Raw genomic sequence first — 18460 nt, 5'->3', positions numbered from 1 at the left:
TTAAGGCAAATATTGTTATGCTTTGTATCGGGCCTTCGGCCCAATTTGCATGAAATGTTTTAAGATAAGGCCTTCTGCCTTTCGGTTGATTCTCCTCTTGTTGCTTAATATGTGACCTCCAGCATAATTCCGTTAAAATTGAATTGCTATTGCGTTCAGCCGATTAGATTGAAGATTTAGAAAATATTCGTGGGTGAAATCTCCAGAAGAACCTTGTATTTCAATTTTGCTTAGACCTTGTGTCGGATTTTGAATGTGGCCTTCAGCCGATCTCAAGCTAATCAAAGGAGGTCGATCAAAGATTTCAGCGTTTTGCATTCTTGTTGTAATATTGTGTGTTGATAAATAAAGTTTGTATGTTGCTTGCAAGTGACAGGAACTCATTTTGGCGCCTTTCCACAACCTAATTCGCTCTGTCCTGCTGGCCCAGGCACTTCAGGACTCATCAATGAAAACAGTTCTATTCTACTCCGCTCAGTGAGATTCCAGGTCGAAAACGTGTCTGTAAGCACCCCAGACAATGGTCGGATACCACTCTCACTGCCGACTCCCCACATGGCTCAACAGCCATGAGTGAAGGTCTGTAGTGTCATTTCTTTTCACGTTTTTGGGTGTCAATGGCGGTAACGTTACGGCACAGTGATATGTCGACTATATTTTACAGCACACTTTGATGCCCTTCATCACAGTCTAGCTTGGGCTTATATTTCAGCAAGATAATGCCAGTCTGCACACAGCGAGAGTTTCTGCTGTTTGTGTTCGTGCTTGCCAAACCCTGCCTTGGCCAGCAAGGTTGCCTGATCTTTGCCCAACTGAGAACATTGAGACATACCTCTACCAGCTCGGGATTTTAGGGATCTAACGCGCCAGTTGGGCAGAATTGGCACAGTATCCCTCAGTAGCACAGCCAACATTTCTATCAATGAATGTCAAGCCGAAGAACTGCTTACATAACGGCCAGAAGTGGACCAACGTGTTATTCACTAGCTCAATTTCTGAAGCTCTTTCTCTTGTATAAATTATCCAAATCTGAAATTCAAATCCCGTTTTTTCGTCTTAGTCTTAGAGTATATTAAGAAGGCTACAGAATGTTTTTTTCATACAAAATCCTATTAAATTTCCAATATGGTTTGACAAGGGGAACATCAACTACATATTGTACAGAGGGTGTGCCATAAGTAATAGCATAAACTGAAATTGTACGGCAGAGGAAGTAAAAACTTGCAAGTAAAAGTCCTAAACGTACCATTTGCAGGATAACTGTGAATGTCTGCTTACGTGCTTAAGAGTCGCCACTGATTTCAGTGTGAAGTATTTTCCTAGTAAGTACGATTTTCAATGAAGTCCCCACCTAAATGGGCTCAAAATGTTGTTGTACCAGCGGATATATCAGGAAAGTCTGTCTGAAATGAACATTGTACATAGGCAAAGCGACCCTTTGAATTTTTATCGATATGAGCAATGAAAGCTTACATAAATTCTCCTAGAGGGTAATTTTTCTGCTGGCGAATGTTTCGGGTTGTATGATCGTGGTCCACGAAACTTTTCAGTTCCTCATGTTTTGTTCGAAGGTGATCTGGTCACCATCAGAGCAGGCAAGATAGCCGATCCCGAAAACCTTCATTGTGTAATTTATTTTCTTATAATGCTCTTAAACGTAACTCAGTCTTTGTTCATGTAATCCGCTGACTTATTTGATTTTAATTACAGCTGAAAACTGAAAAAAGACTGAAATCCAGCCCCACCATAGACAAATAATCAATCCATATAAACAAAAACATAAATGTTCTTTTGTTCAAAATCGTGTCTCTGAAACGTTTTTACCGATTGCTTCGAAAGTTTGACATAACTTTGAATTTAAGGCAGGCGTGCTTTCACGTAAGTTTTTCTGTAAAATGTGATATTTCATGTATAGAAATACTTGTAGCTTTTTGAGCGATTTTGTGACAACGTTATTGTTAAACTTATGAAAAATTTTGTATTACATATATTAAAAATATGTGTATAAATCACACACGTTTTCCAATGCAACTTTGTGCCAAAATTTCAAAACATTCGGTAACAAACTTTCGGAGATTTGCGTTTACGATCATTTACAATTTCCATATAACTACTAACGTTGATGTTCGATTCTTCAAAACCGTAAATCTTCGAAAGTGCTTCACGGATTGCTCTGAAACTTTGACACAATATTGCATTCAAATACTCACGTTTTTATATACCTACTAGAACGCTATCTCATATATATATATATATATATATATATATATATATGTAATACATTTGTAATAAATGTGGAAACGCCATATGAATATAAATATTGGCTTTCTCAAAATAGTTAATCTACGAAACTTCTCGACCGACTGCTTTGAAATTTTGAAGCAACGTTGAATTCCTGCATGGGCGTGTTTTTAGATGCCTAAGGACAACATTGTTACAAAAACTCTCAAAATGTACTTTTCCAGTTTACTCTACATTTTTACACGTTACTGTGATAGATGTTTAGGCTCATATAGACTAAATGGTTCAAATGGCTCTGAGCACTATAGGACTTAACTTCTGAGGTCATCAGTCCCCTATAACTTAGAACTACTTAAACCTAACTAACCTAAGGACATCACACTCATCCATGCCCGAGGCAGTATTCGAACCTGCGACTGTAGCGGTCGCGCGGTTCCAGACTGTAGCACCTAGAACCGCTCGGCCACTCCGACCGGCTCATATAGACTAGTTACCTTTGTTTATATCTATATACGATAGTGAAACGTTGTAAGCAAACAGGAAAGTTGTATTTATGGCTTATTGGTTTATGATTAGAATACTACAACAGAATTTGAATTTACAATAACAATGAACAAGGCTCAAAGTCAGAGGAGTGAGAGGAGGGAATGGACACAGAAAATGAAAAGAAGGAGATGGACAGAGAGAGGGGGGCGAGGGGGCAGGAGGAGATGGAGAGAGGAAGGGGGAAGGAGGTGATGGACTGAGAGAGAGGGAGAGAGAGGAGGCAGGAAAGACAAGGGGGGGGGGGAGAAGATGGGTACAGAGAGGAGGACAGGAAACTGGAGAGACAGGGGAGAGAAGGATATTAGGGACGTATGTCATATTCCCATATATATATATATATATATATATATATATATATATATATATATATATATATATATATATATTAGAAACGTGTGCTTTCTCTTTTCTTTCTTTTCCATTTAAGCAGACTGAGCCACAGTAAAACGTGGTCGGATACAGCTACTAGAACAACAAAAATGGGGTTTGAAATGCATGTTAGCATATTCTTTGAGTCTGTGAGCCTTATGGCGTTCTTGGTATTTAACTACTGTTGCTGAACCGAAGAGAAACGTTTATTTAATTCACTAATAAAAATGAAGCTCAGCTTGTTTCCTTCATCAGAGATGCTGAGTTGCCTGTTAATTGGACCACTAGGGGCTTGCTGTGATTCACACTCTTTCCATTTGTGACGTATCGTGAAGTGTCTGTAATTGTTTGGTCGTCTTGAAAAGATACACTGGACAACGACTTGGGATTCACAGAGGACGATGCAAACAAATTTCTTCTTTGCTTTCATTTCTTGAAGCGGCTATCTGCTTAACGTAAAAAAAGGAAACTTAACGTTAAAAAGGATTCACCGTGTTAATCATTAACATATCTATTGTTTACAAATTCCAGCAACATTTGATATAGATACCCAGTTTATGTTTGGTAGAGATAGCACAGAAGGTCATGTACGTTGGAGAGAAACAAAGTAATTTGTTGCGACTGCACTTACCTTGGGATTGTAATATTCTTCCACTCCTCCAATGTGAGATTTGTATGTTCTATGCCAGGTACATGGCACCAGTGATTGGGCGTATGGACTGCGAGATATAACACAGAGATACTTAGCATGTTCAAGCATTGTGCAAAGCAAATAAAGATGACGGTGATCCTTGTCTGGAACTTCCCTCTGGACCCAATGGAGTCCAGTACATCCTCAAACGCGGGCGCAACCTTAGGTTTCTCGTAGCTCCATGCTGTTCCGTCCGCAGCCTGTAAATGAGCAGCACGCTACATTACACGCTGTATGTGGAAAGTCCCACGGCAGAATAGCTGCTTCCAAGAACTACAGATGACATAAACAGGATTACAAGCAACAGGTAATCTACAAGCGGAGCAGGAACACTACCGACCAAACTTCAGAGGCTGTTCAGGGATATTTTATGAGTATTTTTGTGTACGGGACCCATGATGTCCGATGGATTTTATAATGTAACTGCATTTCGTTCGATTCCTTATCCTAGTTATCTTTGCAGCCGTTTGGCACTGAAAATGTCTCCATAACGGGGTAAATGTCGATGGCACCTGCCGTGCGTGCTGTTCGGAAACAATTTTTTTCTTCTCGCTCAAGATACTTTTAGATGGGAACAATAACGCCCTATTTACTGTTTGTCATCAGTCTTGCAATCAGTACTATTCGGTTCTGTCTCGAGGTAGTTTTTCCGGCAGTGTTAGCTGTACGTTAACAATGTTACACAGCAGTGCGCGTAGATTCCTACTAATGAAGAGTTGGCCGATATGTGCCCCGTGCATGGGTTCAACGAATGCAGTGGAAGAGCGGAGCAACGACGCAGTGCTGAGGTGTTCCCGCAACAAGAACATCCACATCTCTGTGTGTGTGTTTCTTCTGAGGGTTGCTGAATTATTCTGCGCTTTGTGTTGTACGATTTGGTGATTGATGTTGCAGTATTTTTTACTGCTGTGTAACTCTTTTCATAGAATAGAGGTAATTGGGTAACAAACCCCAATAAAACATAATTATATAATTACCCTGTGACAAGTCAATGAAGTCCTGGGATCATTATATGAAAATACTCAGAAAATAGCCCTGACCAACCTCTGAAATTATGTCAGTGGATACTGTCATATTTTTGGGCCACAGTCATGTACTAATGTTCGAATGATATTTTATTTGTTTGAGTGTGCAAACCAATTTATTTTATATTACTATCATGATTTCAGGATTAATCTATTATCAAGTACAACAATGTTGGATATAGTTAGATTTTCTTAAGTCGTCGTCAAAATCTGTTAAACTGATTGTCCCCACTTGTAGATAAGTAAAAAATCACAAAAATATATCGCAGACAGATAGAAAATATCTTTTTCAACAATATAACAATTGAGGCACAGAATAAATATCAATACAGTCGTTAAGATGCACTGAACATCGTCTGAAAATATACACTACAGCACTCGAGGCTGCATATGTACCGATCTTACTATTAACTGGTAAACTACTTGCATCAGTCTGTTAAGGACCCCGTAGACTAGCTACAGTGAGCTAACGGCCCCGTTACATAGCTCATCTTCGTCATTAGTAAAACATACACACACACACGCATGCACGTACACATACACAACTCTATTTCAAGTCAATATTAGCTCTTGAGCAAAAAGGTTTGACTACCATTGATATAGAGCCACCATGTGAAGAAGTTATTGTGAAAAAACATTGTTGTGGAGAAATCGAAGGAAATTATTAGAGGAAATGGACTTTAAGAGGCAATCAGCACAAATGGTACAGCCAACAGCTAATATAGAAACAGGAGTCCATTGCTGGACAATGACAGCCAGTTTTTGGCAGTGGCAGTGGAATCTGTAGATGCAGTTATAAATAAATGTTTATTTGAGCTGCCTACTTCTACTGTACGTAAAAACGTAACAACAGGAGCCTATAGTAAATCGGTTAAGAAACAGATGTGGCTGACAATAAATGTGTAATAAATTGTTCACAAGTGCAGAATTTGTCCGTTAACACCTCCTAACTTGTTAGGAATTGATTCTCAGAATTGCATATGCAAATAGGAAGTATCATTCTGGTTGAATGTGGATTGGTGTTATCCTGGGAATGGACTTTCTGTGCAAGTACTCGAACAACATCGAGTGTAAAGATAAGTTAACAGACTCGGAAATGGGTCCATAAAGATCGGCAAAATGTTCGCTGTCACCCGCCCACCATTATTGAGAATTTTGAACATGATCGTGTACAGAAACAAACAGTTAAGTAGACAGAGGCGCCTGCAGAAAGGCAACTCGTTGACGCCCATGCAAATCCAGTTGCAGGCGACGTTGACGGTTGTGTCTATAGTGCGAAATTTTAGGCGTAAATTAATTAAGACTTAGAATCAACGATCTGATGTTGTTGTTTTGATATTTACGTATGGTGAGTAGGTAGCTTACTGTTTTTAAATTTCATCCTATGTCATTTTTAGATGTATTCCGTTCTTATTTAATTCACTTAGTGGTCACCTGACATGACAACACTTTGCTCAAAATACACTGAAGAGCCAAAGAAACAGATACTGCTGCCTACTATCATGTCGGACCCCAGCGAGCAACCAGAAGTGCCGCAACACTACGTGGCATGGACACAACTAATGTCTGAAGTAATGCTGGAGGGAACTGACACCATGAGTCCTACAGGACTGTCCATGAACCCGTAAGAGTACGTGGGGATTAAGAGCACTTCTGAACAGGACGTTGCAAAGCATCCAAGATATGCCCAATCATGTTCATGTCTGCGGAGTTTGGTGGCCAATGGAAGTGTTTAAACTCAGAAGAGTGTTCATGGAGACACTCTGTAACATTTCTGGACGTGCTAGGTGTCGCATTGTCCTGATGCACACTGTGTGTAAATTGAAGAGGGATGGCTGGTGGAGTCCGTTGGAATGCACAATGGACATGAATGGATACATGTAAACTGTCAAGTCGTATCTAGACGTATCAAGGGTCCCATATCAGTCCACTTACACGCGCCTCACACCATTACAGAGCCTCCACCAGCTTCAACAGTCTCCTGCTGACATGCAGGGTCCATCGATTCATGAGGTTGTCTCCATACCCTTACACGTCCACCCGCTCGATACAATTTTAAACGAGACTCGTCCGACCAGGCAACATGTTTCGCTCATCAACGATCCAGTGTCGGTGTTGATGAGCCAAGGCGAAGCGTAAACCATTGTGTCGTACAGTCTTCAAGGGTACAAGAATGGACCTTCGGCTCCCTAAGCCGATAACATTAAATGGCACGCACGCTGACGCTTGTTGATGGCCCAGCATTGAAATATGCAGCAATTTGCGGAATCTACATCTACATCTACATTTATACTACGCAAGCCACCCAACGGTGTGTGGCGGAGGGCACTTTACGTGCCACTGTCATTACCTCCCTTTTCTGTTCCAGTCGCGTATGGTTCGCGGGAAGAACGACTGCCGGAAAGCCTCCTTGCGCGCTCGAATCTCTCTAATTTTACATTCTTCTATCAATTTGAACGATTAGCTTCAGTCGTCGTTGGTCCCGTTCTTACAGAACCTATTTACGGCCTCAGCGATGTCGGAGATTTGATGTTTTACCGGATTCCTGATATTCACAGTACACTCGTGCAATGGTCATACGAGAATATCCCCATTTCACAGCTACCTCGGGGTGCTGTGTCCTATCGCTCGTGCCCCGAGTGTAAGACCACGTTCAAACTCACTTAAGTCATGATAACCTGCCATTGTAGCAACAGTAACCTATCTAACAGCTGCGTCGGGGAGCTGCCTCAACGTGTCAAAATCCAAGGTCCTGCTCATTGGTGAGGGCTTGCCGGAGAGATGCGTTGCCCCCCCTTAGTGTCGCCGATAACATACGATGTCTTGGACTTGATTTCGCAGCAGATCTGCGCCGCTCAGCGACGATCAATGGTAGACGCTTGCTACAGACAATCAGAGAAAATCTCGCAGATCACCGGCTACGAGAGCTCGACGTTATCCAACGCGCACAATACGTGAACATGCATCATGCTTCCCGTATACCACACGTGGCTCAAGTACTACCAGTCCCAAATCTCCTGGCCCAACGACTGTTAATGGTTTTCGGCTCCTTCGTCAGCTCGGGGATGTTATTCAAGGTTCAGTATGAATCCCTTGCACTGCCACGAGATCGTGGCGGGGTGGGACTCATCCACGTGCCCACTTGTGTCAAGGCACTTTACGTCAGCTCCCAACTCAAACTTTGGCATCGTTGTCCACAGAGCCTTACTAGCTTCCTGCTTCATAACTTTGCGCCGGCCTCCTTGTCCGCCCCAGTACTGGTATCGACCATTCCAACCCCATTTTATTACATCCAACGATTTTTCCTGGAGTCCAGTTATGTCTACCGGTCCTTACCACTTACACATTTGTACCTCACGAAAACAGTCTCCGAATTGTAACAACAGTGCCACCTGTCCAACCCTATCGAACGTAAGTATCCACAGTACGTGTGGCGACAAATATGGAAGGCGATCCATGCGCGTTTTCTCGAATCAGACGTTCAATCAGCGTGGTACATCACCGTGAATGGCAAACAAGTTAACCGAGACCGTCTGCACTGCATCCATCTCGCCGATTCATCCCGCTGCATCCACTGTTGAGTGGATGACACAGATGTCCACCGGTACCACTGTGGCACAGCGTTCGACGTCTGGACACTTACGCGGCGAATTTTGGCGTTTCTTTCTCGACAGACACCAGCTCAGATCGACGTCCACATGCTTTTGTACCCCGATAAGACTTTCTACCCCTCCGCCAAAACTCACTCTGTGAGTTGGATCTGTGGCCGCACGATCCGCTATCGTTTTACTTCTGGCGACAAGTCTACGCTAGGGTATCAACCAACGACACTCCGTCCTGATACGCAACCCACGCTATAAGCAATATTTTTCCAATTTCTTACGGAGCACCTTCGATGACCCACCTCGTAGCTGGAAAGTCCAAGCCCTGAGAAGCTGAAAACTGTATTAACCGATCCGAACTGAATAGATCTGCTACCCAGAACCCACGCCTACGCAATGAGAAATCACGTTTGGACGAGCTGGCCTGCTTTAGGCGGAGACACTTCAGACGCTCCTGTAAGAACTGGTCTTTAACTGCAAGTCGCACGACGACTTTATATTTATAAAAAAACACCTTTTCGTTATTTATACCTCATAATTTGTTCTTAAAGGAAAAAGAAATTTGATTTTGGCTTGAGACAAGTTTTTTTATTGGTTCCAAAAGATTGCTTCTTCCCCATCAAGACGAAGGAGACTAATCTTTGTTTACTGGTAGGAGAAACCAGTATAATTGGAGTATTTGTTAAAAAAAAAAGAAAAAAAAGTTGGTAGAGCACTTGCCCGCGAAAGGCAAAGGTCCCGAGTTCGAGTCTCGATCCGGCACACAGTTTTAATCTACCAGGAAGTTTCAGGAAGTTTCATATCAGCGCACACTCCGCTGCAGAGTGAAAATCTCATTCCATATTTATTTTGTTCAGCTCTGATCGGCGCTCCCCCAATAACTCCTGCAAAGTAGCAGTTTGAACTGTGTATCGATGTATGCGTGAAGATAGACTATAATAGTTTCTGCCGTAACCAGGTGGTGTTGTCGCTTCCCACAAGTCGCGCATTGCAGCAGCACTTGTTCCTGCTTTCCGCTTACGCTGGCGTACATCGTCAAGACAACCTGGAAGCAGCCAAGCATGAGCAGCAGTGGACAGTCGTTTTTTTTCTGGAGGTAAGGAATGCCTGCATCAGATATCCACAAGAGGCTAGTAGCCATTTGTGGAGAAATAGCATCAGGTCGCAGACCCATGTTTCACTGGCTATCAGAGTTCTGAGCCGGCAGGCTCTGTGCTGAAAAAGACATAAGTGCTGGCCGTCCAGCCACTGAACGCAATGTCCAGAGTGTTACTGACTATATAATGTGGCATAGGCGAATCAGATTTGGTGAACGAGAAAAGACAACAGGTCTATCACGGGAACCCTCCACACCATCATCCATGAGGATTTGAAAATTAAGAAGATGTGTACAGACTGGGTGCCCAATTCCCTCACCACTACGCAGAACCAGGAGCGTGTGGAGATATGTCAACAGTTGCTGCAACGGTACCACGCAGATTCAGCGGAGTTCTTTGAGCATCTGGTCACCGTCGACGAGACACGGCTCTTCCGCGAGACTGCTGAGAAAAAACACCAATCTATGGAGCAGAAGCATACTGGGAGCCGTTGTTCCACGAAGTCATGACCAGTAGTATTCGTGAAGAAAGAAAGTAGGGAATCCCTGTGATATAAGATGTATTCGTTTGTTCAGTAAGTCGTTCCTGTGATCACAAAGAAATTGTAGGGCCAATGATTTTTAAAAGTTCCAAGTAAAATAATCTAGTACCTACGCATCCACATATGATACTCGCCCTCGGTTCTTTGCTTGGTTTATGAACATGTTTGCAGTAGCGGGTTGCAGAAATGAAGCTTTTTTCCTCTCCGTGTGTTGGACTCAGAATGAGCAAGTTACGTAAGTGATTTCGTCTTACATCTGCATCCTAATACCGATTCTTACACGAGGCTAGACCCAATTGTAAACGTGTAATGCCACGCGGGGTATCCGCGTGGTCTTGGGCGCTTTATCACGGTTCGCGCGGCTCCCGCCGACGGAGGTTCGAGTCCTCCCTCGGCCATGGGTGTGTGTGTTGTCCTTAGCGTAAGTTAGTTTAAGTTAAATTAAGCAGTCTGTAAGCTTAGGGACCGACGGCCTCAGCAGTTTGGTCCTACAGGTTCAAATGGTTCAAATGGCTCTGAGCACTATGGGACTTAACATCTTAGGTCATCAGTCCCCTAGAACTTAGAACTACTTAAATCTAACTAACCTAAGGACATCACACACATCCATGCCCGAGGCAGGATTCGAACCTGCGACCGTAGCAGCCCCGCGGTTCCGGACTGCAGCGCTAGAACCGCACGGCCTCCGCGGCCGGCTGGTCCCACAGGATCTTACCGCAAATTTCCAAATGTTTAATATTCCATTTTTCTTGCGATATAATGAACCACGTATCATGTGCATTTCTTGTCGTCATAATCTTCATGATGTGAGTGTAATTCATTTAAAATTATTTCGTCATTTTTAAAATTACAGACCCCATTTCCTTGATTTTATAACGTAATTCTTATCCCTGTTCCATTTCATAAGCCATTCTCAACCCCTCTATGAGAACTGCATGTCTTTACCAAGAATAAGATAACAAGGTCAATGTAAAGAATGTCCTCTTATCAAATCCCAAGCCTAGATCTCAAGCGTCACCTTCCTCTACATGCTTGTTTCAGTATTCTAGTTATCCACTGCGAAAGTTATCAACACGTATTAAAGGCCGTTTTCCATTTACTAGTGTGATGAAAGGAAGTTTGGTAGCTATTGAATGTGAGTGATCAGAGCGAGGTAAATATTACTCAGAACGAATTAATGATCTTAATCTCAGTTCATAGGGATAGTACTGTAATTCGTCCTGATTACAACAAGAAAAATGCAAACTATTGTTTTTATGTCGGCAGCACATTATACAGTCTGTTAAGTAAGCGCGTGGTCAGCGTTACAAGCAGATGGTAAGAGATAGCGCCATAGTTCTTTCACAGCCAACTACAGGGAACCTTTGTCCTTCATGCAGTATCCACAAAGCATTAGTTTCTTTTGAATTCGTAACTGAAATTTGCACGTGTTTGTCGACAATTTAAATGCACAAACGATGTTACAAATTTATCAGTGATGTTTGATGCCTACTGCCAAACGTTAGTTCATCGACAAAAATGAAGACTGGATACTGTACGAGGATAACGATCCAAAGCACCGTAGAAGGCTTTGGAGCGACTAGAAAATGGAGAAAGATTTGCAGGTACTGGGTTGGCCCCCATAGTCACCTGACGCTAACCTATTGAAAATGTGTGGTCTTACATGAAAAGAACTGCAAGGAGAAAAGATTTTCACTTTGAAAAAGCTATCAACTCAAATTCGTCGCATTTGGGGGTCTCTTTCAAGGTAATACGAGGAAAACTCGGTATCAAGCATGCTTCGGAGATGGCAAGTAATTATCGACACTGTGGATGGAAGGACGTATTATTAATTGTAATAGCATTCTTCTTTTGTACATACACGATGTATTTATATGTTTTATTTTGTTGTCAAATACATTTTTCTACTGATTAAACTGACCACGATCTTACTTAACAGACTGTAGATTTAAGATTTACTGGCACAAGTAAACTAATTGATCTTAGGAAGGTATTTGGATTAAGGGTATCTAACGTGGTGAATAGTTCTCTGCTAATCATGAACCGTATTACTCAAACTGATACACAAAACCAAAACTAAAGCCTCAGGAAGAAGGGATCGCAAACAGCTGAACAGTACCTTCGCGACAAGTAGTTCGAGGTTAGAAGCGCCACTGGACATGTCTGCAGGAGAAATTCCTATAACCACGGCCGTCAAGACAGTTACACGCTCTGGCGTTTGGTGGTGAGGCCGTTTGCAAACTAACAGTTAGAAAAAGTAGTGCTTCCCACAAGGGTTCCGAGTTTTTGCGTCACTTATCTGACACTTCTACTGTAATTGCACCTGTATGAATTTCGGAGAAATGTGAAACCGATAACGCTAGTTAAAAACGCTGACGAGCATTGGGAAAGCGTTCAGCTATCTCACACGTAACAAACACTCGCAAGTTTAGTGCTGCAGTAAACACACGTGTCAGAAATACGTGGCAAAGCGAAGTATCACTTTTTCGAAACTCCGTAATTCCCACCCAGTGCGAGGCCCGTGCTACCTTCCTCTGTAATGGTGCAAAAGCGTGGCGCCCTGCGCCGTCACCCTCGGGCTCCACAAAGCTTCAAATAGCAAGGTGCCGACACTCGCGAAGGAAACGTCACAACTCAGTTCATGTGAGGCCTGGAGTGGCTTAATGATGTCGCATTGGCACCAAAGTTAACCACAATTCTGCCCAGTGCCAGCGGTGACGTATCATACGATCGGAAGGTTGTCACAGCCCTCTTAGACACATCTCATCCTTCTTTCGACGGACGGCCGGTGTGGCCGAGCGGTTCTAGGCGCTACAGTCTGGAACCGCGCGACCGCTACGGTCGCAGATTGGAATCCTGCCTCGGTCATGGATGTGTGTGATGTCCTTGCGTTAGTTAGGTTTAAGTAGTTATAAGTTATAGGGGACTGATGATGGCTCAAATGGTTCAAATGGCTCTGAGCACTATGGGACTTCACATCTTAGGTCATCAGTCCCCCAGAGCTTAGAACTACTTAAACCTAACTAACCTACGGACATCACACACATCCATACCTGAGGCAGGATTCGAACCCGCGACCGTAGCAGTCCCGCGGTTCCGGACTGCAGCGTCAGAACCGCACGGCCACCTCGGCCGGCGGGGACTGATGACCTTGGAAGTGCTGAGAGCCATTTGAACCATTTTTTCTTTCGACGGTTCTGCGATGGAGGTCGAAACAGCCGCGGCCAGCGTTGAAATCACGCTGTTTCCTTATGAGTGGCAGAGGAAAACATTCCAGACACTCTGCCTCTCTGAATCGGCGCGAAAAGGCCTCAGAGGGTGGCATAAATGGCGACCATGAAACCACCACCTCTTTTCCTGAGCCATTGATTCCCAACATTTCAAGGTCGAAACCGATACTTCACAGTGACATGAGCAGTTGGATGATGTTCTTCATAACCTTTGACGCTGCTAACACCCTCTGACGTCTAACCCTTCTCTAAGGACACCGTGGGACTGCGTTTCCATCGAATGTGATTGCATCCAATTCGATCGCAGCGCTACGTCGATTTATGCTCTCATGTACAGGATGGAACCACTAGTGACGGTTGAAAACCATTTGACGAAATTTGAACGTGGCCTGAAGCAGCAAAGGGTGCCTATACTTTTTCAGAGCTCCAGCTTTGTGTCTTCCTGTTGCGTGATTACGGGGGGTGGAGGGGGTTGGGGAGGGAGGAGGGAGATGGGAGGGAGGGAGGGGAGCGTGATATTGACATTAAAAATGTTGCTGTATAGACTGGATCAGTGACGATGTGCTAGGCGCTAGCAGATCGGCAACTCGTTCGACATCCTCTGATTCCGGATAGCCTAATATCAGGAGCAAAAGCAGCAACGTAGAGGCGAACCAGCAGTAGCATAACTTGCCTGTAGGCCCTGGGGCTCTCGTCATAGGTTCTGTTTGTACAGTTATGTTTTTAAGGTGCTCAGCAAAGGCGGATAAGTGACACTGAGGGTTTTCCCGAGTTGGGGGAGGAAGGGTGGGTTCTTAGAAGGACTCTTTGCCCCGTTTTGTTCACGCTTCTGTCAATTTCGCGCCCTACCCCCCCCCCCCCACCCCCCTGATCACGCCGCAGGAGGACGCGAAGTAGGCGGGATGAGAAAGCCTAAGCATCCGTTGCTACTTTGGATCACGTTCAAATTTCGGCTAACGGTGTTGAATGGTTTGCAGTGATTCCAGCCTGTATAAAAGAGCAAAAATTGCAGTTCCATTGCGGTCCAAAGGCGTGCGATCACGTTTAATGGGGATGCAGCCCCGCAGAGTCCTTAGAGAAGGGTTGAAGCGCCCAAGAATGTCAGTGTTGTCAAAGGTTGTCAAGACAGTCTTCCTGTTGCTCATCGCACTACGAACTGTCGCAGCCTGCCGCTGTGGCCGAGCTGTCTAGGCACTTCAGTCTGGAACCGAGTGATAGATACGGTCGCAGGTTGGAATCCTGCCTCGGGCATGGATGTGTGTGATGCCTTAGGTTAGGTTTAAGTAGTTCTAAGTTCTAAGGGACTGATGATCTCAGATGTTAACTCCTATAGTGCTTAGAGCCATTTGAACCATTTGCACTGTGGCATTCGACCGCGAAATGTGTGGGAATAGACGCCCCAGGGAAGGAAGTGATTCCATAGAGGTCCTTTATGCCTCCCCCTGCCGTCTTTTCGTGCCTATTGTGAGCGGCGATGTGTCTTTAATGTTTTTCTCGGCCACTCATAAGAGAAAGTGATATCAACGCTGTGCATTTTGGTTCTAGCCTCCGTCACAGAGACCTCAAAAGAAGGAGTGATATGTGAGTAACAGCAGGTGTGACGACGTTCCCATCGTCAACAGTGCTCTTGGGCAGAACTGTGGTGAAATTTGGTGCCAATGTGACACCATTAACCCACGTCACACTTTACGTGAACGTCTGAGCTGTGGCCTTATTTTCACAGTTGACACCGTACTGTCTGAAGCGTCGCCGATCCCGAGGGTGACGTCGCAGGGTGTTATGCCTTTGCAGGATCAGAGAGTAAGGTTTTACGCACCTTTGAACGAAATTTTAAACTTAAGTCTCGCAACGAGTGGGAAATTACCGGGTTTCGAAAAAGTGACCCTCTAATTCTGTTGCGCAGTGTAAACGCACGGTTTTAACTGTGGTTCACCTAACGGCAAGTATTCGTATAGCATAAACTGAGTGAATATGGAGGACGTCATACGCGATCCTTTTTTTCTGTCATTTCAAAGTACAGTTATATTTTTAAAACTAGGGCAGCAACAGCTAATGTAACTATACATAATTGAGTGGCCAGTTCATACAGCGGACTGTTGGACTTTTCATTCGGTTTTGTGTTTTAATGGTTTTTTTATGTAATCGCTTGCTGTACTGTATGAATTGTTCAATGAATTATGTATAATTACTTTATCTGTAGTTGCACTAATTTTAAAACTAGCTTCAACTACTTGCATAGTGTGGCTAGATGGGTCATTTTACAAGTCTTTAAATTTTAAGAAGATGTAGTTAAATTGTTATGAACATCGGATTCAAACGTTGATGTTTAGTGGACCATATTTTTCCAAATTACGTTGTTAATAAGCTGAATAAGGATGCTCACATGTTAGTACCATCGTGCCATGAGCATTAACACATTGCAAAAATCCACGAGCTATACACGAAAAAAGACAGAATTTATAAGGCTTGAAAATGGCACACTTGAAGTTAGCCAGTATGATTATTATGAGGTCCTTTGATGCAGTACATGACGGTGTGAATGAGTGCGTCAATAGATTAAAGGTTAGGGTTTTGTCAGTTCATCAGAAGAAACCACAAAAGTTACGCGATCGAAGTAGGGAACCTCACCTTCCCGATACTCCTCGAAGTACCTTTAAATTTTCCCCTCGAGTCTGCAGTCTAACTTCAAGACCGATGAAGCACAACTACTTGACAAATGATTATCACATAATCTCACTAAGCCGTTATACCAAAAACAAAGGAATTGTTCCGTAGCTCACTCCTTAGCCGCCCTGGATTGCGTTCTGCTTTCAACTACCCATAGAATTGAAATTAATAATGTAATACGAGGACACCTTCAACAGTAAGGCGTTGGTTCACATAGATATTCGAAGTCAACCGCAGATCTTCGCACCATTAATAAAAAGCTAGATAATACAAAATTGTTAAGGCTCTCGTGGTCACTTGTTGACAAACTGCCCATTGGCTTTTGTCTCGGGTTCTTCGGCCGACGTTCGGCTGATGATTTTACTGACGTTTCGCCAGCACTAGTGGCTGGCATTGTCAAAGCTTCACCCTCCATTGCCGGTGGTGAACTGGAGCCGAACTCGCGGCCGCAGACTATGTACTTGGCGCACCAACGTCCGAGGGCTTCTCCGCAGTAATTTCCTGTGCGGTTATCCTCTTGCTACCTGCGATGGTCGTTCGCTGCAGTACGGGAAGCCAGGATCCGTTTACCTTAAGGCTTTCCTCTTTCTTGTTCAAACTGTTCGCGTGTTTTTGTATTTCTACAGCTTCTCTGAACAAGCGCGTTTGATAGTGCTTCTCTACAGCCAGAACTTCCGTGTCGGCGAATTTTATTACGTGGTCGGTCTCATTCAGTGCGTGCTCTGCCACGGCCGATTTCTCCGCCTGCCCAAACCTGCAATGTCGCTTATGCTCTTTGATCCTGGTGTTAATGGATCGTCCAGTCATTCCGACATAAACTTTTCTGCATGTGCATGGTATACGGTATATTCCCGACATTGCAAGTCGCACTAACATTTCACTTACGTGATAATCAACCTTCTATTTCAGATCCCCAAAATAACTTGGAGATACTACAAAAGAGAGAAAGGGTGGTGTCTTAAATGTGCTTGAGGATATTTGTATATACAGAGTGAGTCACTAACTATTACCGCGTATAATAACTCCGAAAGTATGATAGGAGGTGAAACGTTCCTGGGACAAAAGTTGCATGGGACAACGGGGCCCATAATATGACGTCGGTTTTTTGTCGCTAGGTGGGGTCGCTTCAGAGATATGAAGGTCAACTTAGGTTTATTAAATGGAATGCTATAGTTTGGTACTTAATTTCTGATAGCGGCTATCGAGATAAATCCAATGATGTGTAACAGTATGGTCTTCGAAGGTCAACGAAGGTCACAAAGGTGGTATGAGCGTCCATTTACAAAAAGGTGTTCGAAATGATGACCATTGGTATCAATGCAGTGCAGCAATCTTCTTATCATCCATTGAGTGGTATTCCTTATCACATTGGCACTTACCGAAGCACATGCTCTGACAATTCTCTCTCGCATATCTTCAAGTGTACTTGGAAGGTCTTTATAAATAATGCCTTTAACGAATCCCCACAAGGAAAAAAACCAGAGGTGTCAAGTTTGGCGAACGAGCCAGCCAATCCAACGATTTGGGAATTGTGTCTGGAACTCATTGCTAACCATCAGCGAAAAACGTGCCGGACACCCATCGTGTTGATACCAGATTCTGTTCCTAGTTCCTGAAGGTATTTCTTCCAATGTTTCTTGCAGAAATGTGGTGTGCTTCCTACCATTAAGATTTCCTTCGATGAAATAGAGGCCTATAATTCTGTCCTCCACAATCCCACACCAAACGTTCAACGATCACGGTTTTTGGTGTGCAACTTGCCGCAGCCAACATGGATTTACAGTTGCCCAATAATGTATGTTATGCAAATTAACATTTCCATGATTCGTGAATGTAGCTACGTCAGTAAATAAAATCAAATTAATAAAGGTGTCATCCTTCTGAATCTGAATTTGAGCCCATCGGCGGAATTCAGTACCACGCTACAATCCGTACCGTTAATTCTTGGTGAAGACTGATATGGTAAGGTTGATATTTATGGCGATGCAGAACGCGCACAACACTATTCTGGCTCATCCCAGATTCCCATGCAATTTGAAGCGAACCAACACAAGGATCTTGAACCACAGTGGCAAGAGTACCAATTTCTGTTTCCTCGCTGGTAACTCTCCTTTGCCGTATGTGTTTCCGATGCGTTATAGGCCCAGTTGTTCTCAATTTATCATATACATATTTAAATGTACGGCATGTGGGGTGAGTACGTTGAGGATATCTTTCAGCGTATAAGCCTCAAGTTCTCATTGAATTTCGTTGGCATTCTCCGTAAATGAGACGCATACCTACCTGTTCTTCGAAGGAATACATCATTCACATTCGCTTGATTCGACGATACTAGTCTTTCCGTTCCTATTAGTGTTGTATTGCGAAACCGTCGAATGGTGTCAATTAAAGGCTGCAGCTGCAGCTTGAATAGTTCTGGCTGGTAGTTAATTCCAGACAACCTGTCTAACT

The 18460-nt window shown here is 43.6% G+C and overlaps 1 protein-coding gene across 1 annotated transcript in view; it reads right to left on the bottom strand.

The window, feature by feature from the left end:
• The window catches only part of LOC126474641 (organic cation transporter 1-like), a 128229-nt gene that overhangs the window by 92167 nt on the left and 17602 nt on the right, over positions 1-18460 (bottom strand). The window contains exon 2 of the mRNA XM_050102120.1: positions 3788-4047. Coding sequence (XP_049958077.1) covers positions 3788-4047 — 260 coding nt within the window. The remainder of the gene's footprint in view (positions 1-3787; positions 4048-18460) is intronic.

Source organism: Schistocerca serialis, chromosome 4 (assembly GCF_023864345.2).
Source record: "Schistocerca serialis cubense isolate TAMUIC-IGC-003099 chromosome 4, iqSchSeri2.2, whole genome shotgun sequence".
Classification (NCBI taxonomy): domain Eukaryota; kingdom Metazoa; phylum Arthropoda; class Insecta; order Orthoptera; family Acrididae; genus Schistocerca; species Schistocerca serialis.
The sequence above is the reverse complement of the archived record's forward strand: the minus strand, read 5'-3'. Positions and strand labels throughout refer to the sequence as shown.